This window comes from Sinocyclocheilus anshuiensis, unplaced genomic scaffold (assembly GCF_001515605.1).
Source record: "Sinocyclocheilus anshuiensis isolate Anshui unplaced genomic scaffold, SAMN03320099.WGS_v1.1 scaffold1005, whole genome shotgun sequence".
Lineage (NCBI taxonomy): Eukaryota > Metazoa > Chordata > Actinopteri > Cypriniformes > Cyprinidae > Sinocyclocheilus > Sinocyclocheilus anshuiensis.
The window spans coordinates 591,921-608,116 of NW_015555810.1; the positions used below are offsets into that span (position 1 = coordinate 591,921).

Below are 16,196 nucleotides of genomic sequence, written 5' to 3' on the forward strand. Positions count from 1 at the left end.
AAATCATTCTTATTTTGTGAAAAAACTATGTGGTGGAAAGTTTACATTGTTTTTATTTTTTAACTCAGCATCATCAAATCAGCTAATACTAGGCATTTTTGGCAAATCAGCAGAAGATGCAGGGCTGTGTAACCAGTGGAGAAAATCTCGGGATGAATTCTATTCACACCAAGGATGTTTGCAGCGACTTTCCCTGCAGACTCCCAGAAATGGTGTCCGAGTCCAGCAGCTCGACTACGCTGTACGGAGAACAGTCCTCCAATCCGAGCTTCCCACAAACCCATCCGCAGAAACCCTTCTCCAGATCCCTGACTGACAGCCACCATTCGCTGAAGGCCCAGGACACCTGAACCACGGCCAAGTACAAGCCCAGCGACAGTGCCACGATGAGCCCGGGGTAGAAGATGATGAGGAACGGGCAGACTGTGATTTTATGGCAGAACGTACGCTCCTCATTGTACACCAGGAAAATATTGTACCAAGTGAGAGTACCGTAGTAAAACGAGGTGATGAAGGACAGGACGAAGACGACAGGAGCGCAGGAGAGACTCCACAGGACGGCGTGGGGACCCTGAGAAAGCCCAAAACCGCACGAGCAGCTCGACCCCTCGCGAGCGTCGCATTCGGCATCCAGACGCTCCTTTGACCTGGCCATCTCTTGCAGCTCTCTCTCTGTGAGCGTGACGTGAATGTCCACCATCTGACCTTTCTTCTTTCCACGCGTGATGGTCCCTGTGAGCGTCACGTAGCGGCTGTTTGGAGACAATGAGGTCAAGACATTTCATTTAGGATGAGACAGAATCCAGAGTGCTGTGGGGGTTTTTATGCATTCCCTATGTTAAGACAAAGACCATTAATATTCAGTAATATTACGGATTCAACTGCATTGACAACATTAACAGTTATTGAACTGAATTGAATCAACATTGAACTAAATTGAGCTGATTAATGTCATTACTGTCTTGTATTTTACAGCTGAAATTTAATCTGTTCCATTATTTTACGACATTAACGCTGTTATTTTTCTGTTTATTCATGTGAAGCTGCTTTGAAACCATCTGTGTTGTATAAAGCGCTACAGAAATAAATCTGACTTTTAGGATTTAAGTCAAAGGGCTCATATCATGAAGAATCAAATTTTCCTTAATCTCTTAAAGGGGTCATAGGATGCCCATTTTCCACAAGTTGATATGATTCTTTAGGGTCTTAATGAAAAGTCTGTAACATAGTTTGGTTAAAAATTCTCAATGACCCCTTTAAGATAAGAGTTTTTGAGTATAACTTTTACGTCACTTTCACAGCTCAAAACTTCTTCCTAACGTGCATCATCATTAAGGGTCAGAAAGAGGGAGGAAATTATGGTGAAAAATTAAAACATGTCTGTTTTTTATGAAAAGGAAACTTTACTAACGTTAGACTTCACTAGACAAGATTTTTTTATTGTTTTTGAAAGAAGTCTCTTCTGCTCACAGAGGCTGCATTTATTTGACCAAAAATACAGTAAAACTAATATTGTGAAATATTACAATTTAAAATAACTATGTGAATATATTGTCAAATGTATTTTATTCCTGTGATCAAAACTGAATTTTCAGCATCATTACTCCAGTCTTCAGAGTCACATGATCTTCAGAAATCATTCTAATATGCAGATTTGATGCTCAAGAAACATGATTATTATCAATGTTGGAAACAGTTGTGCTGCCCAATATTTTTGTGAAAATCTGTGATACACTTATATTTTTTGGGATACTTTGATGAATAGAAAGTTCCAAAGAACAGCATTTATTTGAAACAGAAATCTTTTGTAACATTATAAATGTCTTTACTGTCACTTTTGATCAATTTAATGCATCCTTACTGAATAAAAGTATTAAATTCTTAAGTATAAATACATTAACTGGCCCAAAAAAAGTTGGCGTCTGAATTTAAATAAGCAAATGCTTAAGATTTTAGGATTGGATCATTATTACAGTGATTAATATGTTTTTGAAATGTTTTGACTTTTTATTTCTCAAACAACCACGTTGGAAGAAGTACCCATGTAAAATGACAAATCAGGCTCAAACTGTGAAAGAGTCCTGACTGTAACCCTGTTGAAAGTCTTTGGGATGTGCCTGTGCAAAAAAGGTCACACACTCTAATATTTAGATTTGGACCGCTTTTAGCTTTGACAACATTGTGCTTACTTTGTGCCATTGTTTCGAAAATGTTATGCAACATCACAACATTTGTCCTGTGCAATACATCTTAATACATACGGGATTATGAAATATACTTTCTACTGCTAATTTATTTATCTATCTATTTTTGCTGCTGTGTCAAGTTGCTGTTGTGTTACAATGTTTCATATTCTGCTTGTTGTGTGTTACTTCTACCACAAGGAGCTGCACTGAATTTCGTTGTAAAGCTGTGCAATGACAATAAATGCATTCTGATTCTGAACTTTTATTTCCATCAAGAGTTGCATTGATTTTTGGCTGAGATCTTCAGCACATCCTGAAGACTTTCAATAGGGTTAAGCTCAGGACTCTGTGGAGGCCAATTCAAACATGAAAATGATTCCTCATGCTCACTGAACCACTGTTTCACAAACTGAGCCTGATGAATCTTGACATGGGTATGTCTTCTGACATGGTTGTTTAAGAAATGAAAAGCTATGCACTGCATCAGTTAGGGTTAAATTAATTGTTGCATATTACATATTAATCACTGCAATAATGACTCATTCCTAGACTCTTCAGTATTTGCTTACTTAAATCCAAATGGTGACTGGCCAGGCAGTGTATATTGTGTATTGATCTATAATTTGGAACCAAACAGACTTATTTTTGTGAGCTTACTTTGATATTTTGTTTTATAATGGAAAGACATTGCTAAGTGGCTTATGTGTCCAAATCCTTTTCTTACTAGATTGCATGAGATTGCATGCTTCACCTTCACTGCTGGGGTTGTTCAGAAACGTAGCTCCCTCTTCAGAGTTCCTCTCTCCACCCTCACTATCTCCTCCATGGTCTTCACCAGCGGCTCTCTCTGGATCAGAGCGGTAGACGATGATGGACTCCGGCCGGTGTTCTCGCTTTCTCCTCTTCCTTCGAGTGCTAGTGCCGCTGCTTCCTTCATCCACCTGCCCTTCAGAGACCTCTGACCTTACAGACTCCAGCTGAGGGCTTTCAGACCTGAGCTGCTCCATGTTAGTGTCTCACAAGATTTGGGAGGAGCTACAACTTCAGAGAGACTAGAGAACGCTATTTACTCCATCCAAACATGATAAGCCTCTGCGAATGAGAGAGAAACATGATGCACAGTTGATTTTTGGCATGCATTCACTCAAACAGGAAAATAAGGGAAAAATGACATTATTTTGCCTGACCAACAGGTAAAGTATATAAATGTATACAAGAGAGTATATAAGAGTTTATTAATTATGAGGCAAGATGTTGCATATTTTTTCAAGTTATAAATATATTTGCTGTGTAATAGCAGGTTCACGTTGTGACAACATGCCCCACTATTAAATGAACATTATTTATTTTCCTGAGCAATAATAGCGGATGTGTCTCAGTGTTGTTATTGCTAATTAAAACTAAAACTATTAAAAATGTTTTTGTTAATTGAAATAAACTAAAAATTTAAAATAAAAATATTAGTTGAAAGTACTTAAATTACTAAAACAAATGAAAATAAATTAAAGCTAAATAGAAATATTAAAAACAAATAAAAATTAGAAAAAAAACACACACACACACACACACACAAAAAAACTAAAATTAGAAATTGAAGTTTTGGAATGAATTACAAAATTAGGAATTATTTGGAAAAATTTATGATGAAGTACTTAAATTACTAAAACAATTAAAAATAATTTAAAGCTAAATAGAAATATTAAAAACAAATAAAAATGACAAAAGCACAAAAAAACTAAAATTAGAAATGTTTTGGAATTAATTAGAAAAGTTTAGGATAAAGTACTTAAATTACTAAAACAAAGTAAAACTAATTAGAAATATTTGTAAAAAATAATGACAAAAGCACAAAAAAAACTAAAATTAGAAATGTTTTGGAATTAATTAGAAAAGTTTAGGATAAAGTACTTAAATTACTAAAACAAAGTAAAACTAATTAGAAATATTTGTAAAAAATAATGACAAAAGCACAAAAAAAACTAAAATTAGAAATGTTTTGGAATTAATTAGAAAAGTTTAGGTTAAAGTACTAACATTACTGAAACTGAAATAAAACTACATTTAAGCTAAATAGAAAAATCAAAACTAAAGAAAATGACAAAGGCATAACAAAATCACTAATTAGAAATGTTGCCTTGACAACCAACTGGAATAAAAATAAGTTTAGGTTGAAGTATTAAAATGACTAAAACTGAAATAAAGCAAAATTAAAGCTAAATATAAATATTTGTTAAAAACCAATATTTTTTAAATGTTAAAATAATTAACATTAACACAACAAACACATAACAATAAAACAAATCAAAACGAGCACATCACAAAATTACTAAAACTTAAACCGAAAACTGAAAATATAAAAATAAAAGCTAATTCAAAATATTAATAAATGCTAAAAAATTATATAAAAATATTAAAATAACACTGACATGTAGGTACAATAGCTTTTGTGTAGCCAACAACACCCTTCCTTCCGTCCATTCAGCTCTATTGTCAGAGAAACAGACATACATGAGTATGAGAAGAGTGTGTTTTAATAAAACAGCATCTGAAACTGAATTTTAATATCTGAGATCACGGTTTAGTTTGAATCAGTGCACAGTAAAGCTTGAGCTCCAGGCAGAGGCTGTTTTCCTCTCAGCTGGGTTATCACACCCAAACCAGGATCTACTGTAACAAACGTCTTATTCACAACCACCAGAGACTCCTGCTTAATTCATAATAACTGCATTCTTACCTTCCAGTTGCAAATACATGAAAGAACAGCTGTGAAAACGCTCAGCTGGTTTTGATGCCCAACAGCAGAAGCCATATAGATGCGCAAGCCCCGCCCACTGAATCTGGAACGTCTGTCTCGTCCAATCAGATGACGATCAATCGAAGCCTCTCCCCCAGTTAAAGCAATGACGCTCAGCGTCTGTATATTAAGTATGCATTTATTTATTTAAAATAATTAATTTTAATTAATAAATGCGAATTAAGTAAAATAATAAATTAGTGTAAATACAAAATTGCATATAATATGTTATTAATTAAATGTTTGATGTTACATGGTCAAATCTGCAGCTCTCCAAATCTTGAATTATTTATTCAGAAAACGACCTGTCACACGCCAGGGTAACCAAATACTTCATTTAATTTAATTAATTTTTTCTGTTTTTGTATTTTTATTTTTTTATTTACCAAATACCACAATTATTATATATTAATTTAAATTAATACCATAATTATTATATATTATATTAAATATATAAAAAATACATTTATTAGTAAGCTAAACTATTTTTTTTATTATGCATAAAATAATAAACAGGACAGAACAGATAGAACGGGGTTTTTTTTTATGTTTGTAAAAGAGTGGAAACAACTTGAAAAGGATAAACATTCTGCTAATTGAAGAATCACTCACATTGAAATAACAACAAAATGTCATCATTTGTGTTTTTAGTTTGTGAGTCCAGCATTCAGGAGAAGAAGGATTACAGTGGCACAGCTCACAAGATCATCAGCAAACTCAGTGAGGAGATCCAGCACAAACAAAACACTTCGAGGTTTATCAGAGAAAACACTAAAAAGTACGGCAAAGTGTGTATTCTTAACCTCTTAAGACCCGGCAAAACATTTTAGGAAAAAAATGGCATTTTTTGATGTCATTGCATTGTTTAGAGCATTAAAAAAAATGTAAACAAAAAAAAAAATTTTAAATAATGATATTTCATTCATAAGTTATGCTACGTCCTTGGTAGAGGACATCGGGACTCAATTTATTAAAAAAAAAAAAAAAAAGACATGAATAAACATGCATAGGCAAAAACAATAGATTTTTTTTTAAATCACCAATACTTTTTTAGTTCTCAGGATTTTTTTTTACCAAACTTTGTATAAAGATAATTCTCAACTATGTTATAACATTATACCATTTTTCTTCATGCAAAATGTGTGTAAAATGGCCACAAACAGGTTTTCTCATTATATATAATGTATCTATAAACTAAATCTAATTTGCATATTTATGTGTTTTTGGGGCAACATGTAATGAAAAAAGAAGTGTAATATTGAGAGTAATAATTGACAAGATTTTCATAATAATATATAATATTTCATAGGAATATTGAAATATAATTTCTTTCCCTGTTCATTTGTTGTGTCTCCCAAAATGCGTAATAAACATGCTTTTAGTCCCGGTGTCCTCATATGAGGACATGTATGAAATGAAACGTCCTGTTTCGTAACAGAAAGTCATATTTTGATTTGAAACCCCATAACATTTTCCTGAGATGTTGATTTATGACACACAGTTTAAAATGTGTCCGATTTAAATGACAATTACAAAACATTATCATATTTCCATAAGAGTGTCACTAAATTAATATCAGACATTTTTGAAGACCAAGGAGAGGGGGTGGTCATGGTGAAACATCCAAACATTTAGTATCTCTGAAAAGCCCTGAATGTGCTCTGTACAGGACATCCAGACTTAAAACTGTGGCATGTAACGTCTCAGAGAAATTCACTAAAATATGATGTCCTCATATGAGGATGCAGGGTCTCAGGAGGTTAATCTCAAATATTAAAACTGAGTATAATATACTATAATATAAATACCACTGTTCTGATATCAGTCATCAGCGAACAGGACATCTGCTGCTTCAGTATGAAAAGACGCTGGAAGCCGAGCTAGAGAAGAGACAGGACAGCTATAATCAAGACATGTAGGTCCAGCCTGTAAAGCCTAAGAAATAATAGTCCGAAAAATCGTTTATTTTAAAATGGAACAGCTTATTGAACCTTTAGACAAAATATGAAAAAGTCTGCATATGTGTTTGCTCTTGAGTATCATATTTGACACATCAGGATTTTATGGCTCATAATCAGAGCTGGGTAGTAACTGATTATTACATGTAATCTGGATTACGTAAACAGATTCCTTGTAATTAGATTAATTACATTTTAAAATACTCGTACTCAGACTACAGTTACTTTTTTATTGATTACATATTATTCACACAATAGCAAAAAAAATAAAAAATCATAATTTATTGATTCTCCCTAATTCCTCTTTTTCATCTTTTAAATGTTCCTTTCTAAAACAGCCTACCGCTTCTATACATTCAGAAAGTCCAGTTTTGTGGACATTCACACAAAGACCAGTGACTTCACAGCATTTGACCACTGGATTTACAAAAATCATTTTAGTTTTAAGAAGTGTTTTCTTAGCATTTCAACATTGCATCAACTACTGATGAACACGTTTATTTTTATTTGAATTATCAGAGGGTTATTTAATCATGTATTATTATGTCTTTGGAAGGCTTTTGTCTTTCAGACACAAGATTCACGTTATTTCTTATTCACATGTAATGCAGGCATTCCCAAACTTTTTTGTCAGCTGAACCTCTTTCACCTAATATTTTTTACTTGAAGTACCTCTGAGATTTTAAAATAATTATTTTAATAATTAAGTATCACATTTTCATGTTCACGGCTCTCTGACCTTGGTTAATGGTCACATGACATGCAGGTAAAAAAAATAAAATACATCTTGATTGATGTTATTTTAAAATAATTTATTTTCATTTGACCTTTTTATGATTTAATTCATTATTTGCTTTTCATTAAACTCACAAAGCCCCTGCAGTTCCCTCATGAACCCCAGTTTGGGAAACCTTGATGTAATAAAATGTTTAATGCACTTCATGTTGCAAATAACAACATTTAGGCTGTTCTTTTTCTATCAATATGTTACAAGATAATCCTATTTAAATCAATGTGATAAACGAGTTAGGTCAAAAGTAATCAAAAAGTAGTCTGATTATATACAGTGGGTACGGAAAGTATTCAGACCCCCTTCAATTTTTCACTCTTTGTTATATTGCAGCCATTTGCTAAAATCATTTAAGTTAATTTTTTTTCCTCATTAATGTACACACAGCACCCCATATTGACAGAAAAACACAGAATCGTTGACATTTTTGCAGATTTATTAAAAAAGAAAAACTGAAATATCACATGGTCCTAAGTATTCAGACCCTTTGCTCAGTATTTAGTAGAAGCACCCTTTTGATCTCTGAATACTTTCCGTACCCACTGTATATATCTATTACCTAAAATGTGTAATGTAATGGATTACGTTACTGACTATAATATTTGTCATGTAATTTGGAATCAGTAACGGATTACAATTTGTAAGTAATCTACCCAGCTCTGCTCATAATATAGTATGATATAGTGAGAATATGGAGGGAAAACGCCTTAATTTTATTCAGAGGCCCAAATTGAGCAAAAATATGCAATTTGGTGCAGTTGCTGATATTCATATGGCCAAAAATTAAGATGAAATTCTGATGCTTATAATATAAATCAATGAGATCTTTATAAAGGTATATCAGATACTTACATAAAATGATATAAATATGAGTCATCACTCTATATCTCCAATAATGTCTTAGTAAGATGATATTTAAATGCTTAGTTTGATGATTAAAGCTCTGTAGTTTCAAAACAAATAATGCAATGCAATACAATGATTGAGAGATGAACAAATAAACGTCTGATGATCATATTTGAGACCCCAAGACGTAAAGTCAACATTTTAACATGATTATTCTAAAAAGTGTAGTATGTATAATCAAGTAAATGTAAGTTGCTTGAGTCCAGTAAATGTTCATCTTGAAATATTACTACTAATTCTTACGTCTTCATATAAATCAGTAAAGATTTCACAGCAAAAAGACACGTGACGCACAAGCTTGTGCCAAACAAGTATAATTAATCAGACAGCAGTAGGCATGTAGTAGATGGCATGCAACAGGTTTTTCAGCAATCATAGAATTTATAGGCCTTAGAAAAGCATGTATCAAATAAAATACAGTAGGCTTATAGGGTTAAAGATGCTTGGTCTTTGAAGGAAAATCTTCCAGGAGAGAATGGAGAGCTACAGGAACGTGTTTCAGCAGTATAAAGATCGATACTGTCAGAACTCACTGGCTCAAAAACTGCTGAAGATTCAAGCTGAGAAAGAGAAAATCGAGAGGAGAATCAGAGCAATGGAAGAACAGATTCTGGAAAAAGAGAGAGAACTGATGGCAGCACTGGGTAATTCACCTGTTTCCAAGTGCATCCAAAAAAACAAAAAACACATAATTAATGTTTAAGTGCACTATTTCTATTAATACAGATCTTGTGTTTCGATAGGTGAGGATGAGCCAGACACTGATGCTGCTGACAGGTATTTTATCTTCCCAGCAGATTTGTTTTTTTGTCATGTTAGTTGCATTCATCTAATTAACATTCTTTCTAGTAAGTGTAAAGACAATGACGCCCCACAAACTGAAAACAGTGAGTCGTTTGATGAAATGGACCCCATAATGCAGGTACGTCTGCTGTTCACTACATCTACTCGAATAAGAATTGAGAAATATTCCAACTGGTTGACTTCTATTGAAAAATGAAGATGTCGAAACAAGGCATTGTCAATTCTGTAACTCCTAGAGGCCTGAAGAATATGCAGATGAGCACATGGTTGCTGAAGATGCTTCTGAGGAGAATAAGGATAAAATAGCAGAAAGTGAATCTCAAACTGACACACTTTGCCACGACTTATGGACAAAGAACAAAACTGGAGAAGGTAAACACGAGCAAATATTAATATGAATGGAGGGTATCACAAAATAAACCCTAATGAGCACACCGACTGACCAATAACAATCAAGTATTCCTTTCATTTTAGATCAAATGCAAGAAGGTGATCCGAAGCAGTCAGAGGAGGTGAATGAACGGATACAGATGAAACACAATAATCACTCAGACAACTGGGTCAAAAAGAAATGTTAATGTTTTTAAAAGAAGTCTTTAGTCAAAAATATATTTCTGTGATCAAAGCTGTATTTTCAGCATCATTACTGCAGTCTTCAGTGTCACATGATCCTTCAGAAATCATTCTAATATTCTCATTTGTTGCTTAATTATTATCAATTACTATTGGTGCTCAAGTATTAATAATGATTATTATCAATGCTAAAATGCTTAGCATCAGTGTTTTTGCTGCTTGATATTTTTGTGGAAACCGTGATACTTTTTTTTTCAGGAATCTTTTATGAATAGAAAGTTCAAAAGAACAGCATTTATTTGAAAACTATAAATGTCTGTTCTGTCGCTTTTGATCAATTTAATGGGTCCTTGCTGAAAAGTAATAATAATTTATTTTCCTTTTTTGTTTGTTTGTTGGAATCTTACTTACCCCAACTTTTGAATGGCAGTGTGTCACGGTCTCCACAAGAATATGTGTCAGCACAACTGTCTGATAATAATCAGAAATGTTTCTTGAGCAGCAAATCAGCATATTAGAATGATTTCTGAAGATCATGTGACACTGAAGACTGGAGTATTGATGTTGAAAATGCAACTTTGATCACAGAAATAAATTACATTTGAACAGATATTCACATTGAAAACAGTTGTTTTAAATTATAATAGTATTTCACAATTTTTACTGTATTTTTGATCAAATAAATGCAGCCTTGGTGAGCAAAAGAGACTTTTTTCAAAAACATGAAAAAAATCTTAATTAGTCCAAACGTTTAACCGCCAATGTAGATATTCTTATAATACCTGTTTGATTGAATGCAGGAGGGGAATATGAATGTTTCATGTGCTTCTGAGCTCATGGTGGAAATGTCAGAGAAGGAGGAGGATCATTTGGAGGCGACCACAGCAGATGTTCAGGAGGACACAGAGAGCGAGGGTGGCATCTGTCCTCCTCCAACACCGGCTAGAATAAAAGCCACACCGACCACCCCCATCTTCTCTCTAAAGTACGACCCCATTCATCAGTGTTTATGATGAAGCGTACTCTATATGTTGCAAACTGTCAATTACATTAGTCTAAAGTCAATGTTTGCAACCCATTTTACTTCATGTATTTCTCAGAGATGCATCTACATGTACATTTATTTATTTAGCAGATGCTTTTATCCAAATGAGTAATATAACAAGCGATTCATCTTAAGTTGGCATTAACTTGAGAAATGCTAGCAATATAACGTTTCAAACACTGTTCAGAATAGTAAAAAGCTAAAACAGGAGGGATATTAGAAATAATGAAATAAGAAGCATAGAAGGAGATTTATGTTAAATCCTTCACAGTAAGAGAAAGTACTAGTTTGAGACTGATAACTGTTGGATCTGTTAACAACAGCAACAGTCCCAGTTCCTCACCTGTACGGCAGGAGATCTCAGACACCAAGTCGCCCGCTTTTGTCTTCTCCATGAATTCTGGTCCAAGCACACCTGCGTTCTCTAAGCTGGGCTGTGATTTTGCTGCAGAAAAGGTGAACTTCAGCAGTTGGAAGACCGGCACATGCATTGATTCATCACAGAGAGTTTCATCATTTCATCTGTCTGTGTGTTTGTGTGTTGTAGGCATCTCCATTTACCTTCACACGCTCCTATTTCAGCGACAAGGTATTTCTGTTTGTGCTTAATTGGTGAACGTTTTAAATGACTGAAAGCTGATTTTGTGTTTCTGGTAAAAGAAGTCACCAGGATCAGCACCCAAGTTCTCAGTTGAAGTATGAATATCTAACATCAAAACCTGTCAAGAACACAGCCACACTCTCAGAAAAAAAAGGTACAAAAGCTGTCACTGGGGTGGTACCTTTTCAAAAGGTACACCTTAAAGGGTCCATAATGGAACCGTAAAGGAACATATCTGTAGCTAAAGTGTACATATTAGTATCTAAAAGGTCCAAAATTGTACTTTTTGAAAAGGTACCACCGGTGACAGCTTTTGTACCTTTTTTTCTGAGGACACATTGCACACCAAACACAGAGAAATGTATCAAATATATATTTTGCCTAAACAAGATTAAACCTATTTTTATGCACATTTACACCCATTAATACGGTTTGTTTCTCTGCAAGGTTTCCTGTTCGATGAAGCCGAGAGTCGTCAAGAGGAGTTTTCCTTCTCATTTGGGACGGAGAGCCCTCGGCAGAACTCTTCCACACAGGACACGGCAGGATCTGCGGATTCATTTCCATTTTCATTCAGCTTTGGAAAAATGTAACTTCATTAACATAAATTTCCACCTTACAGCTGTACTTCAGAAATGTGTTCAAATGTCTGTTAGAGTCTGTTAAAGTTTCATTTTATATTCTAGATTTGTCGTTTTGTTCTAATTTGTTTCGCTCAGCATATGATTCACAATATCTTATTTACAGATGTAATTTTAATATGTGTATACTAAAATACATGCATTATAGTTAATAGAAAATTAGGAATATTAGTTTAATGAATGTTCTTATTAAATGTATTTGGTGCTATATAAATGAAAACAACACTTAACAAAATTGACTTTAAAGTTCAAAAAGTCTTTCTATTTGTTTTCCTGCTACTTACAACAAAGCAAAGTATTTTAAATATATCTTTTTATTATATATTTTTCTTAAATGACAGGACAGTCCTTTTAATATGACATCCGGCTGCATCATTACATTCATTTTACATGTAGTTTTTATGGCTTACATGTATAGACAGAAACACTACTGTAAGTGAATAACTCACTGCACACTTACAGAGATGTCAGCAAGACAATCTCAGAATGGTTGACAGTAATACAATGTAAAAAGGCCAATATGCAACACTGCTAAAGATGGAAGTTTGAAATGCTCTGAGGTGAAAATCACAAAAGTTGCATAAAACACGGCCACTGTTTTAAGGCTGTATTTTAGGAAAGTTAGTCAGTTAGTCAAGCTATAATATGTTTACTTTTCGCATTCAAGTTAGAACAATCTATGTTTATGTAATCAGTCTAAGCAGTTTATCCAACCGGCCACACCAGGCCATATTTCACCCCAAAAGCAGAAGAAAAATTATGTTTTGCAAAAAGAAAATTAAGCTATAATTATTGCATTGTGACATTATTTTCCTGATAATTAAACATCTTTCAGGCTTCCATATAATATAGAGTATTAAATACTGGAGAAGTAAAACATGCTGCACTAGAATTATCTATTGCTTCACACTAATCACACTGCATAGGCACACAATATAACAGTCATGTTACTGAAGCTCACAACTACAGGATACATGTTCAAACATTTAACAATCAAAGCACCAGGTTCATAATCACCACCTGTGCTTCATCACGATACATCAAACCATTTCCCTTATGGAAAGCTGCTGGAATAAAGATCTGGCAGAGTATAACAGGGAATTCTATAGAAACTTTTGAGTTGATTGAATTATCTACTAACAGCAGCAGTTTTAGTATAAAGTATAACACAGTGTTTTCACTGGTAGTGACTGGTGTTGCATTACACCATGAAAGAAAATGCTAAATGTACTTTGCATTAGTTGTTTTGGAACAGCAATATAATTTTACATACTGACATCGTGCATAAACAGGTGCATAAACACAATACAGTAAAATTGTGAAATATTATTAGAATTTAAAATAACTATTTTCGGTGTGAATATATTTTAAACTGTAATTTATTTCTGTGATCAAAGCTGTATTTTCAGCATCATTACTCCAGTCTTCAGTGTCACATGATCTTCAGAAATCATTCTAATATGCTGACTTGCTGCTCAAGAAACATTTCCTGTTATTATCAATGTTGAAAACAGTTGTGCTGCTTCATATTTTTATGAAAATTGTGATACACTACCATTCAAAAGCATGGCCTATGATTCAAAATTTTGTACTTTTGAACTTTCTATTCATCAAAGAATCCTAAAAAAACAAACGTGTCACGGTTTCTAGAAAAATATGAAGCAGCACAACTGTTTTCAACATTGATAATAATCAGAAATGTTTCTTGAGCAGCAAATCAGCATATTATTATGATTTCTGAAGATCATGTGACACTGAAGACTGGAGTAATGATGCTGAAAATTCAGCTTTAATCACAGAAATAAATTATATTTTACTATATGATTCACATAGAAAACAGTTCATTTAAGTTATAATAATATTTTACTATTTTCACAGTGCTCACAGTGAAGGGAAAATGTTCTATGGTGCGGCTAAATGGTGCTGAATATTGGGATCGTAACACCTAGTCCTATCATGCAAACTTTACAGTATTTTTCATCAAATAAATGCAGCCTTGGTGAGCAGAAGAGACTTCTTTCAAAAACATTTGAAAATCTTAATAATTTCAAACTTCTGGCCCCCAGTATATATATGGTTAGAAACAATGTGAGTTTAATTGAAGACCAGAAACATCAGAAGCTGGATTTGATGAAATGGTCCAAATACATAGCGATCTATTCACACATACGATATTTGCAAACAAAATAATTTGTCAACTTATCAGGAAACCGTTCTATTATAACAGGAGTGATCTAGTTTTGACACTGCATGAGTTCAGCGTAAACATGGTGCAAATGCAGGACTCGAATGCATCAGGTTTAGGCACAAATCTGGAGTTTTAGCCTCCTTTACTCACTAAAGGATCAGGCGTTTACCGGTTTTAATGGAGGAGTGGCAGTTTGGTGTGTTTTAGAAGCCAGTGTCTATGCTGAGAGAGCGGCGGGTCACGTATTCGATCTCTCCCGTCACGTACTCGTTGAAGGGCGTCTGATACTTGGCCAACATCTTCAGCATGAGTCTGAAGTTCAGCCACCACTGCGTCTTGGGCATCCGGTGTCTGCAGGGCGAGAGGAACGCTTTACTGATAGCAGTTTGTCCTGTCATTATGTATGTGTAAAGTATGTCATATGACGGAGCCTGCTATTACTGTTTGTAAAATACATCGAGAACTGGAAAAGCACTATAGAAAGTGGTATTATTAGTAGTAGTAGCAAATTGAATAAAACAGCTTTTTCTTCATCTCATAAGAATGTGCATCATTTTTTACTTGAAATAATAAACTTTAACTTAAATAAAATTATATATGTATATATAAACATTTGATGTGAGCTACTTGTCAAGGCAACATTTCTCATTTTCATTTAGTTTAACTTAATAAAAAATACTATATAGATATTTAAAAAACAAAAAACTAATAATAATGACAAAAACATACAACAAAATTACTAAAAGTTACTAAAATTAAAGTGAAAGCAGAAAATATAAAATCTATTTCAAAATATAAAAAACTATAATTATATATTTAGTTTTAATTATAATATTATAATTATAAAAACTATAATAGTAAATAAATGATACTAAAATAAGTAAATTCTTAATGAGGAAAAAGTTTAGTATATCTTTGCTTAAATCAATCTAATAAAAAATAATACTATGTAGACACATTTAAAAGTAACTAATAAAATTGACAAAAATACTAAAATTACTAAAACGTTCAAATTACAGTGAAAGCAGAAAATATAAAAATAAAATCTAATTCAAAATTTTAACAAAAATATAACTGATACTAAAATTACACTGTTATTTTTTTTTTTATAAGGAAATTTTTTTTTAAGATGAGTACATCTTTGCTTGAAAATTATGGTGTTATTGGTTGATATTAACTGGTTGTGGAAGTAGTATCTAGTATGTAGTATGCACAGTAAAAAATCTAATAAAATAAACTTTGCACACTGTAAGCCTACTGTTTACATTATATAGTTTAGTATATTTTGCATAAAATATCTACTTTATTCTTTTTTCTCTACTATATTCTATTTTCACATATTTCTTGACAGCTTATTACATTCTATTACTTATACTGTGTGTGTATTTCCTTAAAACGTTATTGTTTCTGTTTGTTATTGCACATTATATCACACATACGTAAGATGTATGTGACAAATAAAGAACTGTGTGTTCTGTGTGTAATTGTTAGAGTCACTCACTCAAAGTCCGTCTGGTGCTTCAGCTCAGTGACGGGACTGAAGGTCAGAACCTTCTTGTACAGGCCGACCACACAGGCTGTGTCCGGGGTGTTCACAAACACACGACCTGCAGACACAAACACACTGGCTTTATTCACACTTCAACTGCTGCTGCACAGTTTCAGGGAATTCATTCTGTCGTGCGACTAAATCCCATTGGCTTCAGCAGG

General features: G+C 33.4%; 3 protein-coding genes across 3 annotated transcripts in view; 1 reads left to right on the forward strand and 2 right to left on the reverse strand.

Annotated features, from left to right (window-relative positions):
* Window positions 1–127: 127 nt before the first annotated feature.
* LOC107675128 (transmembrane protein 169b) lies at window positions 128–4,962 on the reverse strand. Its single transcript, XM_016469353.1, has 3 exons — window positions 4,921–4,962; window positions 2,937–3,276; window positions 128–773 (listed from the first exon to the last, which is right to left on the reverse strand). Exons 2-3 carry the CDS (start codon window positions 3,191–3,193, stop codon window positions 164–166), a joined length of 867 nt encoding a protein of 288 aa, XP_016324839.1. The 5' UTR covers window positions 3,194–3,276; window positions 4,921–4,962; the 3' UTR covers window positions 128–163.
* Window positions 4,963–5,635: 673 nt separating this feature from the next.
* On the forward strand, window positions 5,636–12,250 carry LOC107675120 (formin-E-like). Its single transcript, XM_016469346.1, has 12 exons — window positions 5,636–5,758; window positions 6,806–6,895; window positions 9,091–9,278; window positions 9,378–9,411; window positions 9,484–9,556; window positions 9,675–9,810; window positions 9,913–9,950; window positions 10,812–10,996; window positions 11,380–11,512; window positions 11,604–11,645; window positions 11,717–11,747; window positions 12,105–12,250. Coding segments are annotated over exons 2-12 (1,008 nt in total). The 5' UTR covers window positions 5,636–5,758; window positions 6,806–6,893.
* Window positions 12,251–14,526: 2,276 nt separating this feature from the next.
* Window positions 14,527–16,196, reverse strand: part of pfkla (phosphofructokinase, liver a) — a 27,719-nt gene continuing 26,049 nt past the window's right edge. Inside the window, exons 21-22 of the mRNA XM_016469375.1 lie at window positions 15,988–16,093; window positions 14,527–14,837 (exon numbers count right to left, since the gene is read on the reverse strand). Coding sequence (XP_016324861.1) covers window positions 14,690–14,837; window positions 15,988–16,093 — 254 coding nt within the window. The 3' untranslated portion in view covers window positions 14,527–14,689. The remainder of the gene's footprint in view (window positions 14,838–15,987; window positions 16,094–16,196) is intronic.